Source organism: Rhinatrema bivittatum, chromosome 10 (assembly GCF_901001135.1).
Source record: "Rhinatrema bivittatum chromosome 10, aRhiBiv1.1, whole genome shotgun sequence".
In the NCBI taxonomy this organism is placed as follows: Eukaryota; Metazoa; Chordata; class Amphibia; order Gymnophiona; family Rhinatrematidae; genus Rhinatrema; species Rhinatrema bivittatum.
The window spans coordinates 8,887,462-8,908,626 of record NC_042624.1 but is presented as its reverse complement, the minus strand read 5'-3'; the positions used below and the strand labels follow the sequence as shown (position 1 = coordinate 8,908,626).

At 47.5% G+C, this 21,165-nt stretch overlaps 1 protein-coding gene across 1 annotated transcript in view; it reads right to left on the bottom strand.

The window, feature by feature from the left end:
* Window positions 1-2,856: 2,856 nt before the first annotated feature.
* RO60 (Ro60, Y RNA binding protein) overlaps window positions 2,857-21,165 on the bottom strand; it is a 65,146-nt gene continuing 46,837 nt past the window's right edge. Inside the window, exons 7-9 of the mRNA XM_029618533.1 lie at window positions 20,771-20,884; window positions 12,597-12,743; window positions 2,857-5,830 (exon numbers count right to left, since the gene is read on the bottom strand). Of these exons, the coding sequence (XP_029474393.1) occupies window positions 5,678-5,830; window positions 12,597-12,743; window positions 20,771-20,884 (414 nt within the window). The 3' untranslated portion in view covers window positions 2,857-5,677. The remainder of the gene's footprint in view (window positions 5,831-12,596; window positions 12,744-20,770; window positions 20,885-21,165) is intronic.

Here is a 21,165-nt window from a genome sequence, read left to right as displayed (position 1 = left end):
TCTGGCTACCTTCAAGCCCGCTTCGGGAGATTCCCACTCCCGATCCACCAACTTCTTCACCATCTTAGGTAACAGGAAAGCCTTAGGGGGGTTACCTCAATCCCTCCAGGATTGGGTTCACCCCCTCATTATCAGACTCCTCCTGAGCGACCTTAACCCCAGGTCTTCCAGAACCTGGGGGATCAACGGGCCCTACTCTTTCCTGCGTAACAAATGGACCACCCACAGCTGAAATCTCATCCAGATCCTGCATAGGATCTCCCACAGCATTGATAGGATCCTGACCCAGATCCTGTAATGGATCCAGCAATGTACCAGCAGGGTCTCTGCCTGGATCCAATGGACCTCCCTGTTCCTGATCCAGATCATTTGTCTCCTGAGTCGTATCTTCCTCCACCGCAGACCTAGAGACCCAAAAGCCTCTGGAAACCTCCAAATTCCACCTACTTAGGCTTTCTCGCGACCCAGGACTTCCTAGGCAAAGGCTTCTTGGTCCCAGCTCCTTTCCTGGCCAAATAGGCCGTATGCATCAAAAGGACAAAATCCGGAGAAAAGTTTCCGGATCTGAAGAAGGCGGATCCAGATTCGCGTCCTCCTGCACCTGTTCCCTCGTCCTGCCACCAGCAGGATCTTGGTCAGCAGGAGGGGAGGGGAGTCCTGAGGCCCTGAAACAGCAGCCTGGCTCCCAGCACGTGTGCGCAAAATGGCCACCAGTTCCTCAGAGCCCCCCCCCCCGGGGCCTCCAAAACCTGCCTTGCCAAACTTGGGCTCCTGCTGTTCCCCGGGGTGCTCACCCCTCTGGAGACTCATTTAATGCAAAACGTGGCCAAATCAAGGTGAGAGCACCTTGAGCCACAGCCACAGCAAACTTTCCTGCCCAGCATGGGAGGTGCCATGTTAGCGAGAAAGCGGGCCTAAAAATAATTCTCTGCCTGCGAGCACTGCAGACGGCACTGTCTGGGTGCTGAACAAGCACCCGGTTCAGACACACATGGCAATTCGGCCCCGCTCTGAACTCAGCCACTGGAACACAGAGTAAAGCTGCTCCGTTCCCTTTTCCTTCTTTTTTTTTTTTAACAAGTTTATTAGAGGGACACACACACACACAGAAGGGAAAGAAAAACAAAATACTTCCCTGCTTCTGGCGAAGAAGGCTGAGCTCAGGCAGGCGACAGGGACCCAGACGAGATCAAGGGAACAGGAACCACCGGCTATCAGCCCCCCTGAAGACAAGGGCCGAGCTACCCTAGGGATCATCAACCCCCTGCTCGCCCTGCTCTACCCGAGGGATGGCCCACGAAGGAACCTAACACCTCGGGAAACTGAAATCTTCTTTCTTTACTCCAAGGAGCAGGTTTGCACCTCTACCATCTGCTGGAGACAGAGAAATACTGAGGGACTTTAAGTGGCACTCTCGGTTATGTAGCAGTGCCTCAAAGGTTTGTTCTCTGCCTCCATCTGCTGGTAGGGATGCATAAACCCACTCGTCTGGACTGATCTGGTCTGAACAGGAAATAGCAGGTGCAATTTAATGTGGACAACTGCAAAGTAATGCACATAATCCCAACTACAAGTACACGATGATGAGATGCTTGTTAGGAATCACCACCCAGGCAGAGGACCTCTGAGCCATTTGTGGACAATACCTCAAAATCTTTGGCTTGATGTTCAGTAGCAGTCAAAAAAGACAAATAGAATGTTAAGAATTAACTGGAAAGGAACAGAGAACAAAACTGAGAATAAGTGATAAGGAATTGGATAAATTGAATCAAGCTTCAGTAACAAATGTGGGTCAATAAATTAAAAAGGGTCCTCCTATATCTGTAGAAATGTATGTTTTGAGAGATTATTGTATAGCGGCTCCCTTTATAGGTTAAATAGAGCAAACTTAGAATTTTTCTTTTCCTTTTGCAATGCATTCTTTTTTGTATTACTATGGTTTGCAAATTTATTTACTTGATTTATTGAAGAAAATTTAATCATGCATTGATGATTGAAACTTAATAAAGATTAAATTATAAAAAAAAACCTGAGAATATCATGATGCCTCTGCATGGATGCATGGTGCAACCACAGCTTGAGTACTGAGTGTGGTTCTGGTTGCCCCATCTCAAAAAACACATAACAGACATAGAAAAGATGCAGAGAAGGGCAATGGAAAAGATAGGGGATAGGAAAGCTCCCTTATAGAGAAAAGCTTAACAGATTAGTGCTCTTTAGCTTGGAAAAAAGATGACCGAGAAGGGATATGACTGAACTTTATAAAATCATGAGAGGGGTGGAACGGGTAAATAGGGAACAGTTATTTGCCCTTTCAGGCAAATCCTGATCCCCATAACGGAATCTATCACAAATACACTGAGGTACTGGGAAAGTTGCCTCCGAGAGATCAACCACCTCCTCACTAATCTAAACCTTATACTCAATTCAGCTAAGACTGAACTCCTCCTTATTTCCCCGGACGACAGCGATACCCCTCAAAGGTCACTCACTAACACCTTTGTCAACCAAGCAAGAGACCTGGGAGTATTAATCGACAGCCGTCTGAATTTAAAAACTTTCATCAACCACACAGCCAAGGACGGCTTCTATAAACTGCAGGTACTAAAAAGAATTAAACCACTACTACACTTTCAAGATTACAGAACTGTCCTCCAAGCCGTTCTATTCTCTAAGATAGACTACTGCAACTCCATTTTGCTAGGTCTCCCCGCCTCTTCCATCAAACCTCTTCAGATGCTTCAAAACGCGGCAGCCAGAATCCTGACAAACTCCTGCAGAAGAGACCACATCTCTCCCATCCTCAGGAATCTACACTGGCTACCAATACATTTCAGAATTCTACACAAGTCCCTCACCATCATCCACAAAACCATCCACAACCAAGCCCCTCTTAACCTTCAATTCCCACTCAGACTCCACACCTCATCCAGACCTATCAGAGAAGCCTACAGAGGATCCCTGCACGCCCCCCCAACCAAATCCACGCACCATCTAACCACCAGAGAGAGGGCCTTCTCTACAGCAGGACCAACCAATGGAATACTATCCCCCCTGAACTCAGACAGGAACCCTGCCTGCTGACTTTTAGAAAAAGGCTTAAGACCTGGTTATTCAAACAAGCTTTTCCCTAAGTCCGCTGATCCCCCATAGCTATCATTACTGAACGCTCAGCACACTGTAAATAATTGTTCTGCTCATTGAGTTACCTTCTGGTTTGTATTCCTCTTCCCTCAGTTCTATCACCCCTGTTTCAATGCAACTATTATTTCGCTTCGCTATGTTAATGTTTAAGGTTGTTGTACCCCGGTTCCCTGTAAACCGACATGATATGATTGTAAATCATGAATGCCGGTGTATAAAAAAAGCACTAAATAAATAAACAAATAAATAAGCAACACTAGGACTAGGGGACACGTGAAACTAGCAACTAGCAGATTTACAACAAAGTGAGGGAAGTCTTTTTTCACTCAGCTCACAATCAAGCTATGGAATCTGTTGCCACAGGACGTGGTCAAGGCATCTAACATAGTGGGGTTCAAAAGATGATCGGACAAGTTCCTGAAGGAAAAGTCCATAACCAGTTATTAACCAGGTAGACTGGGGAAAGTCAGTGAGATACAGAAAACAGATCAGCTATTGGGGGGATCGGGCAGGTACTTATGACGCAGACTGGCCACTGTTGAATGCTGGGCTCCATGGACTTTGGTCTGATCCAGCACAGCCCTTCTTATGTTCCTGAGCCTGCTGAGAATCCATGGAGGCTGCTGGCAATCCAGTACCCTGCTCCTTCCAGGGAAAATGGGATTCTCCTGCACAGGAGAAGGCAGGTGGAGGGGGTGGAATCCAGACAAGTAAGAAACTTGCCACAAACCAGCTGCACCTAACTCAGAATTCAAAAGACCCGGGCCCCAGCATTCACAGCAGCGCGAAAGGACAAAGGTAAAAGCATTTCAGCTGGTAGTTAAAACAAAGTTAAGGCTTCATTTACTAAAGCTTTTTTCCCATTCTGTGTCTATGGGAAAAAAAATCTTAGTAATTCAGACCCAAAATGACTAAGATTCTCTTGTTTTGTTCCGCTTTTTCATTTATTACTGTAAGTTCTTTCTGTTCTGATGGAAAGTGATTGTTTGAAAGCTTCTTTTGCTTAGCCACGGCCTTGCTATGAGTCAAAGTAAATCAGAAATGGCTATGTAGAGCTGTACGACGTGAACAGCTGAAAAGGAATCTTGGGGAAAGAGATTTTTAAAAACACAGAATGGGACTATAATAAAAGGAGCAGTAGCTTTTATTCTTAAAAAAAAAAAAAAAAAGACCAAAATTTAAGGCAAAATGAAAGGAGAACACTGAATAAGACTACAAAAGAAAACCACAAAACAAGCAAGTTACTACTTTGAGCAATCTAGCTAGTAATGCTGCTTTAATTAAGTAATTAGGGTTCTGATTCTTTCCAATTAGGCCTTTGCTGATTTTAATCTGAAGCCTCTTATTTGATTTGTCTCTATGTTCTAAGTAGACTGCAAGCTGCAGGGAGCAGGGGCTGTTTCTTCTGTGTATCTGAAGAGCCCTGCTAGGATGCTAGAAATGATGAACAGTAATGGCATTACTCCCTCTTCAGCACAGTTACCTGGTCGAAGGGGCTCTGGGAAAGATTACTGTCTGATTCCACTCTGAGGCTGCAGCGTCGGAAAACTGCTCTTCGAGTGGAAACAAACCCCAACTGAGAGAGGCAAAAGGCTCGTCCTGTAATCCGCAGTCTAGGCTCTCTGTGCCTGCCCCCAAGATGGAGCTCCCAGCTGGATTTCACAGACTCTCATCTTCAAACATCCTCGGTCAAAACTGGGGAAAGAGCCTAAGAAGAAGAAACACGCTCTTCTGCCTCTCTGTTCTTACAGATGGTTTTTCTGGGCACTCTAAAATAAAAAAGCCCTCCCCACAGATGGTTTCCTGAAGCTCTGCTCAGCTTGCCAGGAGCAGGGATGTTCTAGCGACTATAAAACTGCCATCACATTAAAAGCCAGAGTCACAGCATTACCAAACTCCTCTGTTAAGAAAAAAACAGCTCTTACTTTTAAAAAAAGTTCTCTCTCTCCCTTTGTTCTGTTTTTATGTCAACTACATACTGAGATGACTAATCTAGAGCTTCTGCCTCACTAACTTCTTCCTAGCCCTCTGAGTACTGCAAATAATAAAATCAGTGATCCACCTTTTTAGTACTGCCCTGCTGCTTTTACTGTTGTACAGTAACATCAAGGGGTATTGTTCTGTCAGCCAGACGTCTATACTGGTACAATCCTGATACAGCCAAACTAGGCCTGCTGCGTAAACAGCTCAGGAATACCCTGGGTAAAAGACGTGGATAAAATGTGCAGATCTTTGAGGTCTCCTCCAAAATTTATAAAAAACAAAAAAACCACAAAGAAGAAAACATCATTTTGGACAAAACAAGAGGGCAGACTAGAGCAACTGTGAAGAGACGAGGAAGTGCTACTGCTTTAACTTCTGCTCCAGGCAGGCACGGACGCTATCCCGGTAACATTCCTTCAGTAATCACTGCTATTAAATCTTGTTGTGTAGCAACCGTCTCTCCCCTCAAAGAGGAAAACAAAAAAAAAAAAAATCAGTGCCTCCTGAGTTCCTGTTTTTCACAGAGAAAGGGTGTGTGGTGGGCACGCCCTTAAATTAAATCCAGGCAGAAGTTACGAATGACGTCCAGCGCGCCGGAGTCAAAGCCGCACACATCCAGCATGCCGCGGTCCTCTGGGTCAGCAATGGTGAAGCTGTTCGAGGTGATGCCGCACACGATCAGCTTGGACGGGATACCCATTACCTAGGAGAAACAAGGCATGTTGGGTTATACTTTGCAGAGCACACACAGACCCGGTCTCGCAGTGATATTCTCATAATCTTTCCCGGTGAGTGTTTTAGGCAGGAGAAGGAATTCTGGCAGCCTCTCAGTTTGCACAAGATGACTACAAAGGTTTTAGAGACACAAACTGGAGGAAACGTGACCAGCAAATAATGCTCAGCTTTTCTATCCTGTGTCTGGAAGCCCTGAAAGGTCCATCTCAGCTCTGCGTTGGCAGCCATCTGCAAATTTTAGAAATATCTGACAAATCTGAGTCGTTTCATGTTCTGTACACATCACTGGGTGTTGCCAAGGAAGGTTGCAACTTAAAACAAAAGCCTCCCAACTAGCAGCTCACGTACCACTCCTCAGAGGTCACTCGGTCTATACAGCACATTGCAGAGAAATGTTTTCTTCTCTCTCTTTACTGACACACATTAACAACCCATGAACACGCAGATCAGTTTTGACTCGATTGGGAGTATACCCCAGGGTTAATCCATTAAAAAAAAAAAAAAAAAGGTAAAACCTTTTCAATCTATTAGCCAACTTTCAGTTCTGAGGGCCAGAAAATCTTCCTGGCCAGTGATGCTTGCATCCAGGCAACCTGAAAGATTCCCACACAATCACCTCACGTATGCACAGAAGCCTGGAATTTATATATCCTTCAGTGACATGACGACCCAGATGGAAACATTTTCTAACACGATCGTTTTCTTTCCTGTAGTCCTGCTACACCAGTGGGTTATTTCCCCCGCTAGCAGATGGAGGCAGAGAACACAGAATTCCCTGTGACGTCATCACAGCCAGTTAAGTGGGCTGCAGTCCAGAAAGTTTCCAGTATTCTAATAACAGAGCCACTGACTTAAAGACATAACAACCTAGATAACAAAGCTGAAAGAACCCAAATAGATCCTATGACAAACTGCAGGGAGAACACCTGAAAAGGAATATCTTAGCAGCTCTTGAATATTAATGAGTTCATCTGAGCCCATCACAAAAAGCGCAGTTGCTTACCTGTAACAGGTGTTCTCCTAGGACAGCGGGATGTTAGTCCTCACATGTGGGTGACATCATCAGGATGGAGCCCTGCACGGAAAGCTTTGACCAGTAGACTGAGCAGCCTGCTACTATCCGCACGTCCACGCGAGGTCCCCCTTCAGTCTCGTAACATAGCAAAAAACAAGGGAAAAATAAAACAAACCGGAGGCGAACCCAACGTCGTGGGGAGGCAGGCGGGATCCCTGAGGACTAACATCCTGCTGTTCTAGGAGAACACCTGTTACAGGTAAGCAACTGTGCTTTCTCCTAGGACAAGCAGGATGGTAGTCCTCACATGTGGGTGAACACAGAACTCCAGACTGCCCCATTCGACTGGAAAAAACCCAACAGTGGCCAAACAAAGTGCCAATGGGCACAACACAACTGCGGCGCTGTGAGAAACAGGGGGGCATGAGTAGAGAGAGTTGGGTTCAGGCCTGGAACAGGTTGCGCAGGACGGACTTACCGAAGGCACTGTCCTGACGGTTGTCCCTGTCAAGGCAATAATGAGCTGCAAATGTGTGAAGAGAACTTCAGGTTGAAGCCCGGCAAATCGCGACAGGGACTGCACGGAAATGAGCCACCGATGCTGCCATGGCCCGCACAGGGTGAGCCTTCACCCTGGTCAGCTGAACGCCTGCCTGCGCAGAGCAGAAGCCAATGCAATCCGCCAGACAGTTTGACAAGGTCTATTTACCCACCGCTCACCCAATCTGTTGGAATCAAATGGCACAAAGAGATGGGTGGATTGCATGTGGCTCGCCGTGCGATCTAGGTAGAAGGCCAATGCCCGTTTACAGTCCAGGGTGTGGACAGCCTGTTCCCCAGGGTGGGAATGTGGCCTCGGTAAAAAGGTTGGCAAAACAATTGACTGGTTGATGTGGAAATCAGTTACCACCTTGGGCAGGAACTTAGGATGTGTACGCAGAACCACATGGTCGTGGAAGAACTTAGTGTACGGTGCGTACATAACCAGGGCCTGAAGCTCACTGACCCTGCGAGCGGAAGTGATCACCACCAGGAATATGACTTTCCAGGTGAGGAACCTCAGGTCACAGGACTGCAGAGGCTCAAAGGGAGGCTGCATCAGTCTTGTCAGAACCACGTTGAGGTCCCAGGTGGCTGCCGGTGGCCTAAGAGTTGGAGGAGACCCTGCATAAAATGGCCAACTAGGGGCTGGACCGAAATGTGCGTAACAACGCTGAAATGCACCCTGACAGAACTTGCCTGAAGTCCAGACTCGGACAAATGCCACAGGTAGTCCAGCAGCCGGGGAGAGGGCATGGAAACGGGTCCAACCCATGCCTTCCACACCAGATAGAAAAACGCTTCCATTTTGAGCTGTAGGACTTCCTGGTCGAAGGTTTCCAGGACTCTATCAGAACCTGGGAAACACAGTACGAGAGCTGTAATAGTTGGAGGATTATGCACTCAACATCTAAGCCATGAGGGCCAGTGCCTGGAGGTTCGGGTGATGCAGAGTGCCCTGGTTCTGAGATATAGGTTGGGCACCGTCCCCAGCGGAATGGATGCACACACCGACAGGTCTTGGAGAAGTGGGAACCAAACCTGCCGAGGCCAGGAGGGAGCCATGAGAATCATGGTTCCCCCGTCCTGCTGAAGCTTTGACAGAGTCTTTGAGATGAGCGGTAGAGGGGGGGTGTACATACAGGAGGCCCTGCCCCCAGTGAAGGGAGAAGGCATCGCAGGCCAGTTGGCCGTTCCCCGCTACTAGGGAGCAGAACAGGTCCACATCCGGCGTACCCCATTGGTAGAACAGGGCAGTCACCAACACTGGGTTAAGGGACCAATCGTGTGGTTGGAAGGACCAGCTGAGGGGGTCCGCTAGCACATTGAGGTGACCTGGCAGGTAAGTCACCCGCAGATTCATCCCTTGGGAGAGGGCCCAGTTCCAGTCCTGCACTGCCTCTTGGCAGAGGAGGAACGAGCCCATGCCACCCTGCTTGTTGATGTACCACATTGCGACCTGGCTGTCCATCCTGATCAGAACTTCCTTGAACGACAACTGATCTCTGAATGCCCACAAGGCATACCACATTTTCCAAAGCTTCAGAAAGTTTATCTGGCAACATGCTTCGGCAACGGTTCAGAGGCCTTGAGTGCGTAGGCCGTTCATGTGGGACACATGGACTGAGCGATGCCTGAGGTAGGCAGCCACCACCGCTAAACATTTGGTGAAGATGCAGGGGGCCTTGGCCCGCCTCCACATGAGGAACCCACAGTGGGCCTTGCGGTCCCAGAGGCAGCAGGCATCTCAGGATCTAGAGGCTCCGGTCACTGTCACGGATCCTCTCAGGGTATCTCTGGTCTGGTGGGAAGCTCTCCCCAATCTAGAACGTGGACTTCCCTTTCAGCCCACGCTACCCTTGTGACCCTTACCACCGAAGCGTCTCCTCAGGGGTGAGGAAGCTTACAGAGGGAGGGATTTGGATCAAGAATCTGCAGCCCAGTACCTTAGCCACAGGAATCTTCTTGCTGCCACTGCCAAACAACTGATTTAACTGAAATCCTATTAAGATCATATAGAGGATCAGCTAGGAAATCTACTGCCAACTCCATGTGGGCTGCCTCCTCTCCTTCTGGGAGCTGTTGCATCCAATGTAGAAGTGCCCAAGCTACAAGACTACCACAGATAGCAGTTTAAACCATCAGAGTATAAGCAGAGAACACATGCTTAAGGGGAAATTCAATCTTTCTATCCTGAGGCTCCTTAAGGAAAGTATCTCCAAATAATGGCCGACACCAACACATCCACTCGGATCATCTGAAAAAAGCACTGTATGGCATCGTGAGAGAGCAAATATAGCATCCCAAAAGGTTTCACACCCCTGAGCTCGAAGTCAGAGGATGCCTACTGTGTTAGCATCATCTTCTTCACCCTTAAATAGAGAAGGAAAGCTTCTTCCAAAGCCCTTTAATAATAGGATGCCAATCCAGGGCTTCTTCTTCCTTGGGCTTAGAGAGGCTACCACATGATGAATGAAAGATGCTACCTCATCCCTATGAAACTGCTGAATGACACTTTAATGCTCCCTCTCAAAGGGCACCTCACCTTCATCTAAAAAAGCAATGCTGTCCACATCCAAAAAGTCCTTAAGATCTACTGCCTTATGGTCCTTGGCCCCTGAACGAAAACCATCTCCCGACTCTGATGGTACCAGGGTCCCTTAAGTGGAGAAGAGTCCCACACGAGCTGAAAAATAGCAAGCCTAAAAAGGTCTTCCTCCTTCCTGGGAGGACACAAATAAATCTATGGAAAAATCTCCTGAGATAGAGGTCCCAACGTCGATAACTTCCTTCCTCCTCACACCCTGTCCTGGGAAAAACTCTTGGGGGGGGGGGTTTCTAAAAACTGGCCAGGCTGTGGCACAGGAGCCATATTCTCAGAGACAGTATCAGTCAAATGGCAGGTATTCCCACAGAAAACGCAGTATCCATGGCTTCCTGTGCCCTGCTTTCTGAGGGGCCAATGCAATAAGACACAAGCTGAAAATGGGTGCTCATGTCGAGCTCACGTTTTCCTAACGTGTGGGCAGCCACATCCCTGTGCACCCCAATACAATATGTAAATTAGAAGCAGCTTAAAAAAAGGCATGCTATGGGAGAATGTGCACCTCTGGCGCTCAAGAGGTTATTGTACTGGGTGTGCAGAACTGTAACGGGTGCTCAATACGAGGGTCCGTTTTGATCATGCTTGCTTTGGTTATTTTGCTAAGGTGCTGATTTCACATCCTCCAGTTTATTATATCAGGTGCCCACTGCTACGGGCATCTAAATAATGTGTCATAAGAAGCGTGCACTTCTTTTTGAGCCAATCAATATATATTTATTTTTCGCAACTTCAAGCAGTAGATTCAAGAGCCGGAATAATACTAAGGAGGAGGACAATTTATCGCAACACAGAGGACCATATTTTGTCATCTTTCTCGTGAGCCCTTGACTGCAAGTTGCCTTTACTCCACCTCTGAGGCCCCCAACATTTACTTGCACTGGGCAATAATAGCTAATGTCCTCATTTACATGGAATTTGCATGCGTTGAGCGCCTGCAGGTTCGCGTTTGTTAGGGTGCACATTTTGGACACACTAATCTCATTACTGCATCAGGTGCTAGTCTTGTGCGCACAAAACGTGCACCCAACCACAAGTAAATCCATGCGCTAGGCTAGGTGCACTTTACTACATTGGCCCTCGAGTGGGAGGAAGCAAACTTTTGACCCACAGCAACCTGCGCTCCAACTGCAGATAATGAGTTTTACTCATGTCCTGCAGCTTTCCTCTGCTTTTGAGGCAAGTCATGCCTTGGGCAGCAGAGGCCTTCTTGCAGCCACAGGCCAACCAGTGGCGGGAACTCTCCTCATAATGATGCTGCACTGCATGGGCGACAGCTGGGATATTTCTCCCCCAAACAGTCGCACTTCCGAGGAAAAGTCAAACTCAAGCTCCTTCAATGTTCTTTTTGTTCTCTCAGATTTCCCCAATTTTTTAATTATAAAAGAATAGCTTCCACAACGTGAGGAGGAGGAAGCAAAGGGGTGTGGCAGACCAGAGGATCCTCTACCAGACCATCCTTATTTTCTTTTTATATTTCTCGTGCTAAATAAAAATCTCTCAGGTTTGACCAAGCCAACTCTACAGCTGAGAACACAACACTGGTAGAACCAGGTGCCCAACCCTTGTCTGTGAAATCAAGAGGCTAGGAAGACCTATATACCAATCTTTCGGCGCCACAGAACATCCTATCATCTGCTGGAGGCAGAGAATACTGGGAACTTTCGGAACTGCACCACACTTAACTAGTTGTGATGACATCATAGAGAATCTATGTTCTCTGCCTCCATCTGCCGGCAGAAGCAAATAACCCACTGGTCTTGGACTGGTGTAGCAGGATGAGGAGAAAATACAGTAAATTTCTAGGTACACCAAATAATAAAATCCCACCAAGAAACCTAAGGGCTGGAACTGTTCACCTGAATCCTTGGCCATTAAAAAATTCCAGGGATTAATACCAGGATAAGAGAAATTAGAAACCAGTAAAGATTCTTGGTACTGCTGATTGCCATTTCTTTAAGACTGAAAGGTTGTAATAAAAACTGAGGGGGAAAAAAAGAGAGAGCACATTTGTGATACATAAAGACATCATCTTACCTGGATTCAGAACCACCAGCTGAAAACATTTCTTGGTCTCACAAATAAAAGTTTTCAATGAGCTAAAAAGTCGAAGTCCTTTTTGGCAATTTACTCTAATGCAAATTCACAATTTAGTAAATGCACATTAGGAAAAAGGTGTTTTTACTAGCTTTTAACTCTTGTCCATAAAGAAAAATAAGAAAGCATTTCTCTGAAATGAGGAGAAGAGTAGAGCAACCTTTGCGGAGGAGGCATGGCGAGTCAGTATTTAGCAGTTTGCTTCAATAAGCTGCAGCTTTGTGGATTCACTTGAAGGCCGTTATTGTGCCACTGGTTTATTCCCACATCCCAATCCTGGGAGAGCTTTCCTGCCCCCCTCTCCCAGCATCGTAATCATGGGACAGCCTCTTTGCTATCCTCTCCCACCCCAGTCACCAAAGAGTTATCCACCTTTCCTTCCCACTACTAACAGCCTCCCAACCATGAAAGAGCTTCCCCCCACCATCACATCTCTAATCATTTTTGTTATTTCCATAGCAAAAAGAAAAGGCCATTTACCCTCCTGTACTTTCTCAGGGCTACAGCAGGGTGAATTTTTCCAAAGAAGGTTTCATTGTCGGTGAACACAATGAAGACATCGGCAGCTGTGTTTGTTTTCTGAGCCCATTGCATCGGAAGTGAGCAATCAGTGCTACCCATTGGAATCTGCAAAAAAAAAAAAAATCAGAACAGAGATATATTGAGAGAGTTGTTCTCAAACAGCCAAAATGAGTGGGAAATACTCCTTGGGCTCCTGAATTGCCAGACTTGCATCAATGAGGTTCAGCTGTTCCTGGATGTCTATAGCAATTTAGCCTCCTCCTTACTGCGACATACGATATACCCATATCCAGCCAAACACTTTCTGTTTGTGGAGCTATATAATGTATTTTTCAAAGCCATGCAAGCCTAGAAGAAAATTGGTTCTTACCTGATAATGTTCTTTCCTGTAATACCACTGATCAGTCCAGATTCCTGGGTTTCGACTCCCCTCCAGCAGATGGAGACAGAGAAGTTATGACTGAGCTGCCCTGTATACTGAGGTGCCACCTGCAGTCCATCAGTACTGAACTGTACTCAAGTCAGATGAATAAACACCTTAGCCAAAAACAGTAACTATAAACAATTTAGTCCCCCACACAAGCAGAGGGAAGTAAAACTATGCAAACTCAACAACTCTGCCCACCCTAGGTGGGACCGGAACTTCAGCCATACCGATTCTTCAGAGAAAACAAAAGTAATTAGTCGAGCGAACTCTCCAATTACCCATCCCAAAACTGAGTGAGATTCTGGACTGATCCGTGGTACTACAGGAACAAAACTTAGCAGGTAATAACCAATTTTCCTTTCCCTGTACGTATCCTTCCCTGGGATGTACCAAAGCTTCCCTACACTGGGTGGGACCCGGAGAGTCCTGCTCATAGCTCCCTCTTGCCAAAGCCCCATTTCTGGGGCCTGGACATTCAGGCGGTAGTGCCTGGCAAACGTGTGCAGAGACTTCCAAGTAGCCGCCCTACAGATCTTTTGCGGCGAAAAAGGCTGACACAGCCCAAGAGATCGCCTGCGATCGGGTAGAATGAGCATGAAGCCCAACCGGCACTGGTCGACCTTTAGCAATGCATGCAGAGCTGATAGCCTCCTTCAATCACCGAGCAATAGTGGCCCTAGAAGCCTTATGTCCTCTCCGGGGGCCACTCCACAGCACAAAAAGATGATCCGACAGTCGGAAAACTGTTGGTAATCTCCAAGGAACGTCCAATCTGCGCAAATCCCTGGACTGAGGAGTGGAAGAATCCGAACCCTGGAAAGAAGAGAGCCCCTTTAGACTGCATCAAATGAAAGGATGACACCACCTTCGGAAGAAAGGAGGGAACCATTCTCAAGGACACTCCTGTGACTGTGATCCTCAAGAAAGGTTCCCTACAGGATAAGGCCTGAAACTCTGACACCCATTGAGCTGAGGCTACAGCCACTAGAAAAATCACTTTCCAAGTAAGATCCTTTAGCGTCGCACGCTTCAAAGGCCCAAATGGAAACACACGCATGGCCCTCAAAACCAGGTTGAGGCACCAGGAAGGAAAAGGATTCTGGATGGGAGGACGCAAATGCTTCGCCACCCCCCCCCCCCCCCCCCCGAAGGAAGTGCATGACATCCAGATGTGCAGCCAAACTCTTCACACTCTATCACGAAGGCAACCTAGAGCCACTACTTGAACTAGCAGGAAATTAAAGGATAAACCTTTAACCAGATCAGCCAGGGAAGTAGAGGTTTTCCTGGACTGCAAGAGGGTGCAATCACTGCCTCCGAATAACCCTTAGATCTTAGCCGCGCCCTCTCAAAAACAAGGCCACTAGACAAAAGTGATCCGCCCCTTCCAAACAAACAGGACCTTGTCAGAGGAGATTTGACAGGAGCTGAAACCACAAGAGGCCTTCCACCGCTAGGTTGAGCAGGTCCACAAACCATGGCTGCCTCGGCCATTCTGGTGCTACGAGAATTACGTCCCCTTGATGGACCTCTATGTGGCGTACCACCTTGCTGATGAGTGGCCATGGTGGAAATACATAAAGCAGAACGTCCAATGGCCGAAGGAGGACTAGAGCATCCACCCCCTCCCGCTCCTGTCTCCCAACGCTAACTGAAGAACCTCAAAAGTCACCAATAAATCCATGCTGGGCTGTCTCCACTTGCGGCATATAAGGCAAAAAGCTTCATCCGAAAGCTCCCATTCCCCGGGATCCAGCTGGTGACGGCTAAAGAAACCCGCATGAACGTTGTCCGTGCCTGCAGAGGCTGGGATCCTCTCCAGTCGCCGTTCTGCCCAGCTGATCAACTCCTGGGCCTCCAAGGCTACCGCCTGGCTCTTGGTACCTCCCTGGGCGGTTTATGTAGGCCACTTCTGTCACATAGTCTGGACAGGATACATACTGATCTCCTCCTCACCAGAGGAGGGAGAGCCTGCAGAGCCATCCGAGCCTGCAGGGCCATCCACACCGCTCTGGTCTCCAACCTATTGATCAACCACGATGCCTCCTCCACCGACCACCATCCCTATACCAAACGGTCCTGACAGTCTGCACCCCACCTGGAAAGGCTAGCATCTGTAGTTACCACTGACTAGGTGGGAATCTCCAAGCCCACTCCCCGGCGCAACTTGTCCGGGAGAAGCCACCAAAAGAGGCTGGAGCATGCAGATTCAGTGAGAGGAAGAGGTAGCTGAAACTGCTCTGAGATGGGGTCCCAACAGGGAAAACGAGAAACTTTGAGAGCAAAATTAACTTTTTTTAGGTCTAACAAGGGTCGAAATGCTCCGTCCTTTTTCGGTACCACAAAATAGATGGAATAACGACCTCTTCCCTGCTCCTATGGAGAAACCAGAACTATGGCCCCAGACGACGCAGTCAATCAAGAGTCCAAAACACGACTCATTGCTTTCGCACGGTGGCGCAGAAAGAGACCTAGAAGAGCCTTTGCAGCAGACAAGCAAACTCTAAAGCGAACAGTGGTTGACCATGCTTAGAACCCACCGGTCCGACATGATCTTGGCTCACTCCTGGGATCGAGATGAGGGCCAGCCTCACTGCATTGGGAGGGTTTAGCCCTGCCAGTACCCTGACTGGAGTCAACCCTGCTCGACCTGCGGGCCCAAAAGAACTGAGGCCAGGATTGCAGCCTTCCCGAAGCTTGTCCCTGACCAGATGCCAGAGCTCTGCGCTGTCTGTACCGCCTTTGTACATGAAAACAGGAGCGAGACGGAAAGGGACCCTTGGAGCCCTTGGGCTTGTCCTCCAGTAATTAGTGGACCCTATTCTCTCCCAGCAGCTTGATCAGCTGGTTCAAATCCTCACTAAACAGGAGCTTGCCGTTAAAAGGCAATGCCCCGAGCTAAGCGTTAGAGGAAACATTCACAGACCAGTTCCGCAACCACAGAAGCCTCCTGGCAGAAACCACGGAAACCATCGAACGGGACGAAGTAGGAATGAGGTCATAAAGGGCATCAGCGCCGTAAGCCACCGCAACTTCCAGATGCTCTCCCTGCTGAGACTTAGGGGTGACAAGGCCACCCATCTCAGAGAAACCCGAAGCATAAAACTGCTGACAGCCACCTGAATGCCAATGCAGAAACCTCTAAAATCCGCTTAAGATGCAACTCCAGCTTATCTCCCACATGCTTCAGAGCAGCGGCCCCCACCACTAAGATGGTCATCCTCTTTCTGACCGTCGAGACGGAGGCATCCACCTTTGGAACCTGAAGCAACTCCAAAGTGTCCGCGGTCAACAGGTATAATTTGTCCATAGCTCTACTCACCTTCAGGCCCATCACTAGAGTATCCCGGACCACCAACTGCTGCACCGATTTGTGGAAAGGAAAAGTCTTGGCTGGGCCCCACAGGCCCGCAATGACTGGGTCCACCTCCTCGTGGTCCGCATCTACATGGGGAGCCACTATTCCCCATTCCGCCAGGACCTGAGAGATCAAGGGACCCAGCTCCTCCTTGTGGAACAGGTGAAGCACCTGGGGGACGTTGCTCTCCAGAGCGGGGCCGACTCCATTTCCCTGTATGGATCCTGCGGACTCCGCTCAGGATCAGTGGCTGAGGTGCCAACCTTCAGCGGCACTTCCCCGCAGTCACATAGGAGGAAGCCCCCTCCAAATTTCCAGGTTTTGGAGACTCCTGGACCCAACAAATCTTCGTGGCCCCAAGGGACCCGAAGAACTTAAACCTCTTCACCTTCAGAGGATTGGTGGCCTGGCGCTCACGACAGGGCTGCCCCATGGCCTCTCGGGCAGTGAAAGCTTTGTGCCTTAAGGGCACAAACTCGGACGAAAAGGGGGGAAAGTAATCAGTATCCTTCTCCAGAGGATCAAACTCCCCCTCAGATTGCTCCCTGCGGGGCCCCTGGGCCTCATCGGGGCTTAATTCGGCTGGGAAAAGTACGGAGTGGGGGGGGGGGAGATCCCCTTCCCCAGCTATGATCGGTGCCTTAGGCGCGAATGTCTCCAAAATGGCCGCCGTTCCTGCGTTCAGCAGGAACAGAGCTGCAGCCGCACACCAAGCAGCCTTAGAGCCTCCCAACCCACGCTATCGTGGAGATGCCGCTGTGGGCCTCCCCCGATGTGCCCTTACCAGTGGTGAGGCATCGGACACAGGGGCCTGTACGCGACAAGCACGGAGAGGCCGGCCCCACAGACGGGGCATCGGAGCTTACTAAGCATGCCGGGCTGAAGCGGGGACCACGCAGGTGCAGGAAGCAAGCGGGAGAAGGAACAGCGAAAAAAACAAACCAACCCCCCGAAAAGCCTCATAGCCCGACTGAAAGGAGAAAACAGGAAACCTGATTCCTGGCTGCCATTCGGGCCTGCCTTCCTCTGCACTTTCTTTTTTTTCTTTTTTTAATTAATTATTTATTGAATTTTTCAAAACAAATTTACAGAACAACAGTTCAGAAAATGACAATATAAAGGAGAGTGTTAATCAGTTCTTACAACGTCAAAGAAATAATACAATTTAATTGGAAAATAAACATAAACTACCCCATTTATACGTCAAAGCTTTATAGGAAACGGGAGACAAGATGTATTTTTAAACAGATACATAAGAAATTATATTGAGTTACAATAATCATTGCTTAGGAATTAACCAGTGTATTTCCCCTTTAACTACCAAACCCCCTCACGGACTAACTGGAGTGCGAATCGAGATACACACGGAGCTGTTCAGGTTCTCTAAATATATCTCGAGAGTTTTGATAAATGATAATACAATAGCATGGAAATCTAAGTATAAACTTAGCTCCTCTCATCTGACCTTCTTCTCGCATTACTAAGAATTTTTTCCTCTTTATTTGAGATCATTTTGTTATTTTATTTATTTAATTTAACAGTTTTATATACCGAAGTTCTAGTAACAAAGTTACTAATCAATTCGGTTTACATTATAACTATAAAATTGACAGTATATAGAATAATGTCTTACAGAGAACAGGGAAGATTGAACTTGGAAATAAATAAAATAACTTAATGAAAGCAATAAATAACTTCAACTGAGCAAGGAGAGTACAATTTAAATACAATATAAAATAGGAGAATATATTTTCGGAATTGACTGTGTCGGGCCTGAGGTCGATTGTTGAAAAGTTCCGAATAGTTATTGGGATTAGGAGAATGCTTGATTATATCAGGAAATATCTTTATTGCATATTCCTGCCATAGACAAATGTAAGTCATTCTTGCCATATAACTTGTTATTGTTCCATACAACGCTCAAGTCTTGAATGATCCAAAACCATTTTCTTTATACCATGTTTCAGGATAGGTCATGATGCTCTGTCTTCGGTGTACTGTGCATTGAATGTGCCGATACAATGTTCGTCAATGCGGTCTGCATCAAGTGGACAGGCAGTGAATGCCTTGATGCATCATGCTCCGAATGCTTGTTGATCACTTTGATGCACTGTGCTTCAAGTCTGTCAATTCATAGTGCATCGAGTGCTTCAATGCTCCATGTCTCGAATGTGTCAATGGATCTTGCTTTGAGTGACTTAATGCAGACTGTATACATATGCCTATGCTGGTCGTGTTGATTGCGCTGGCACGGATGCACGTGGTTCGAGTGCTTTTATGCTTTTTCAATACGGGCTCCAATGACTGGTGGCACATTTTCTTCAACTCAGGGCAGCTGCCTGGACTCGACTCCCATGATCCAGCCTATGCTGATGGGTGGACTCTTAGAGGAGCTTCCATTCAGGTCTTTTCTTGGTGAGCCAGATTAAACTGCACTGCAGGAGGATCTGCTGTGACTCCTTCGAGACTGACGCAGCTCTTCAATATGGTGCATCCCAGACCATTGTGAACACGAGGACATCTGTCCACAGAAATAATGTTGGTCATGCTCTGGGCCTAAGGAGGTATAGCACAGCTAATGGCCGTCAGTAATGGTCATTACCATTCAGCTTATACTCCGCTTAAATTCGCCCACTGTTGCCTCTTTCTTCTGTGACATCTAGTTATCTCTGAAAAATGTTGTGGGACTGCCATGACAGTGAGGCAATGAATTAGATAAGTTGTTAAAGAAAAATGAAGATTTTATGATAAAATTCTGAGGACAGATTTAGTAAATGTCCGTGCAAATACTTGGACAAAATATGACTGAGAAGGTTCATGAGACAATGCCCATGGGGGAATTCCTTTATCTATGGAAAAGACAAACAATTATGTCATCCTTCTTTTCCAAGGGCACCTCTCCCTCATCCAAGGAAGTATAGCTAACAGAATTTGGTTGATCTTTAGTCTTCTCAAAGAGCATATCCTCAAGAAAGGAGAAGGGAGCCTCTAAAGACATTTTTTTTGGCCTGGAGAAAAGCCCTAGATTCACAGATCTCCCCTCCCCCCATCAAGCTGGTGCAGAATGCAGACCCTGAGGGAGAGGTGGGTTTGCTTTAACTCCCACGGGATCCAGCACTGGAGGATCTCCCCCCCAAAACCCCACCCAATCATCCTCAGGGAGCTGGGAGGCTGGAAGATTTGCAGAGAAAGAATCCAAAAACCGGGAATTCCGAGGTTTCCGCCGGTCTATGCTCTTGACCACGGCACAGCTAAAGAGCCTCCCCTACTGCTTCTGCAGTAGTGGTCAACAGCTCCAATGCCCAAGAAGACTCACCGGGAACGTCCTCGTTTCAGAGGCTATCAAATAAGCAGTGTGCCTGCAGCTGCAAGCTCCTCACTGGGGGCTACGCTCCACTTTTCTAATGCGGAGGCCTTCTCCCTTGCACATGCAGCAGCACAGGACAGAAAAAACCAAGCCAACTGAAGAATAATCTCCCCAAAATCACTTACCCAAATCAGGCAAGTCACCTTAGCTCCTTTAAACTTTGCTCCTTCCCCCCCCCCCCCCTATTAGCAGGCTTCAAGCCCAAGACGGAGCAGATGGAGGGGGAGAAGACAGGGAAGCAGGTTGAGCAGGATCTTCTCTTCAGCAAAGGACTCCTAATTTTTTCTTCTTTTAATACTTGCTAAATTAAACCCCTCTGGGCTCTACCCAGTCCCCTCTAGGACTGGAAGCTCTCAGTGCAGGCCCTTAGCCACTGCCACACCCCAAGAAAAAAGGGGGGAGACGGGCCTAGTGAAAACCCTGCTGCTCCACCAGTCTGTCCTTCCATCTGCTGGAGGCAGAGGATACTGGGTCGTTCCTGTGCTGCACCACTTATAACTACTGGCGAAGCTGTCACCAAGGAAAAACTCTGTTCTTTGCCTCCACAACCCAACTAGGGTGTAGCAAGATGAAATGGAATACATTTCAGTTCTTTTGCTACAATTTTCATTTTACTTCTAAAGGTGAATAACCAGCTCTCTCTGTTTGTAAAGTTTGGATTTCCCATGCTGCTTTAATAGCAATGAAGCAGTAAGACATATTTATCTAGTATGAAATAATTTCACCTCTTCCCAGTTTCATCTTCATACCACTAAGCAAAGCTAAAAGGACTGGAATATGGCATGCAACTCTAACAAAAGTATTATATTTCCATGTTTTTACTTTTTCATGATGCACAGGTGCAATGAATCCCTTCTCTGTAAAGCTTACAGTCTATGTGGGTACCTGAGGCACAGGAAGAGGACGGGACTATAACCCAAGGTCACACAAAGTGGAAGAGACAGACTTGAACTCGGGTCTGCCCTCTTCCCCACACATACCTCCGCCATTTTTTCCAGGACTTTTTGTAAGGTCATGTCCACAGTTATGGGACATGGCACCATTTCGTCTGAAAATGCAACTATGTGGGAATCCCTCTCAGTGCGTGCCACGACCTGAGAAAGAGAGAGGGGACAAATTCAGGTGAAACATTACAGTCCAAAAAGTGGGAAGCCAGGTTTGTTTTAAAACACAGCTCTCTGAATAAATGGGTTTGTTAATCCATGAAACAAATGCTAAAAGCCATCACTGCTTCTCAAAATATTCATGCACTGCCACACCCCAGACCTTCAGTCTAGGGTACATAAATATCTCCAGCTTTTCACTCACTCTGTAGCACTGTGTATAATATCACATCCTCTGAATACTGTTGCAGGTGGGGTTTGGCTCCATTCTG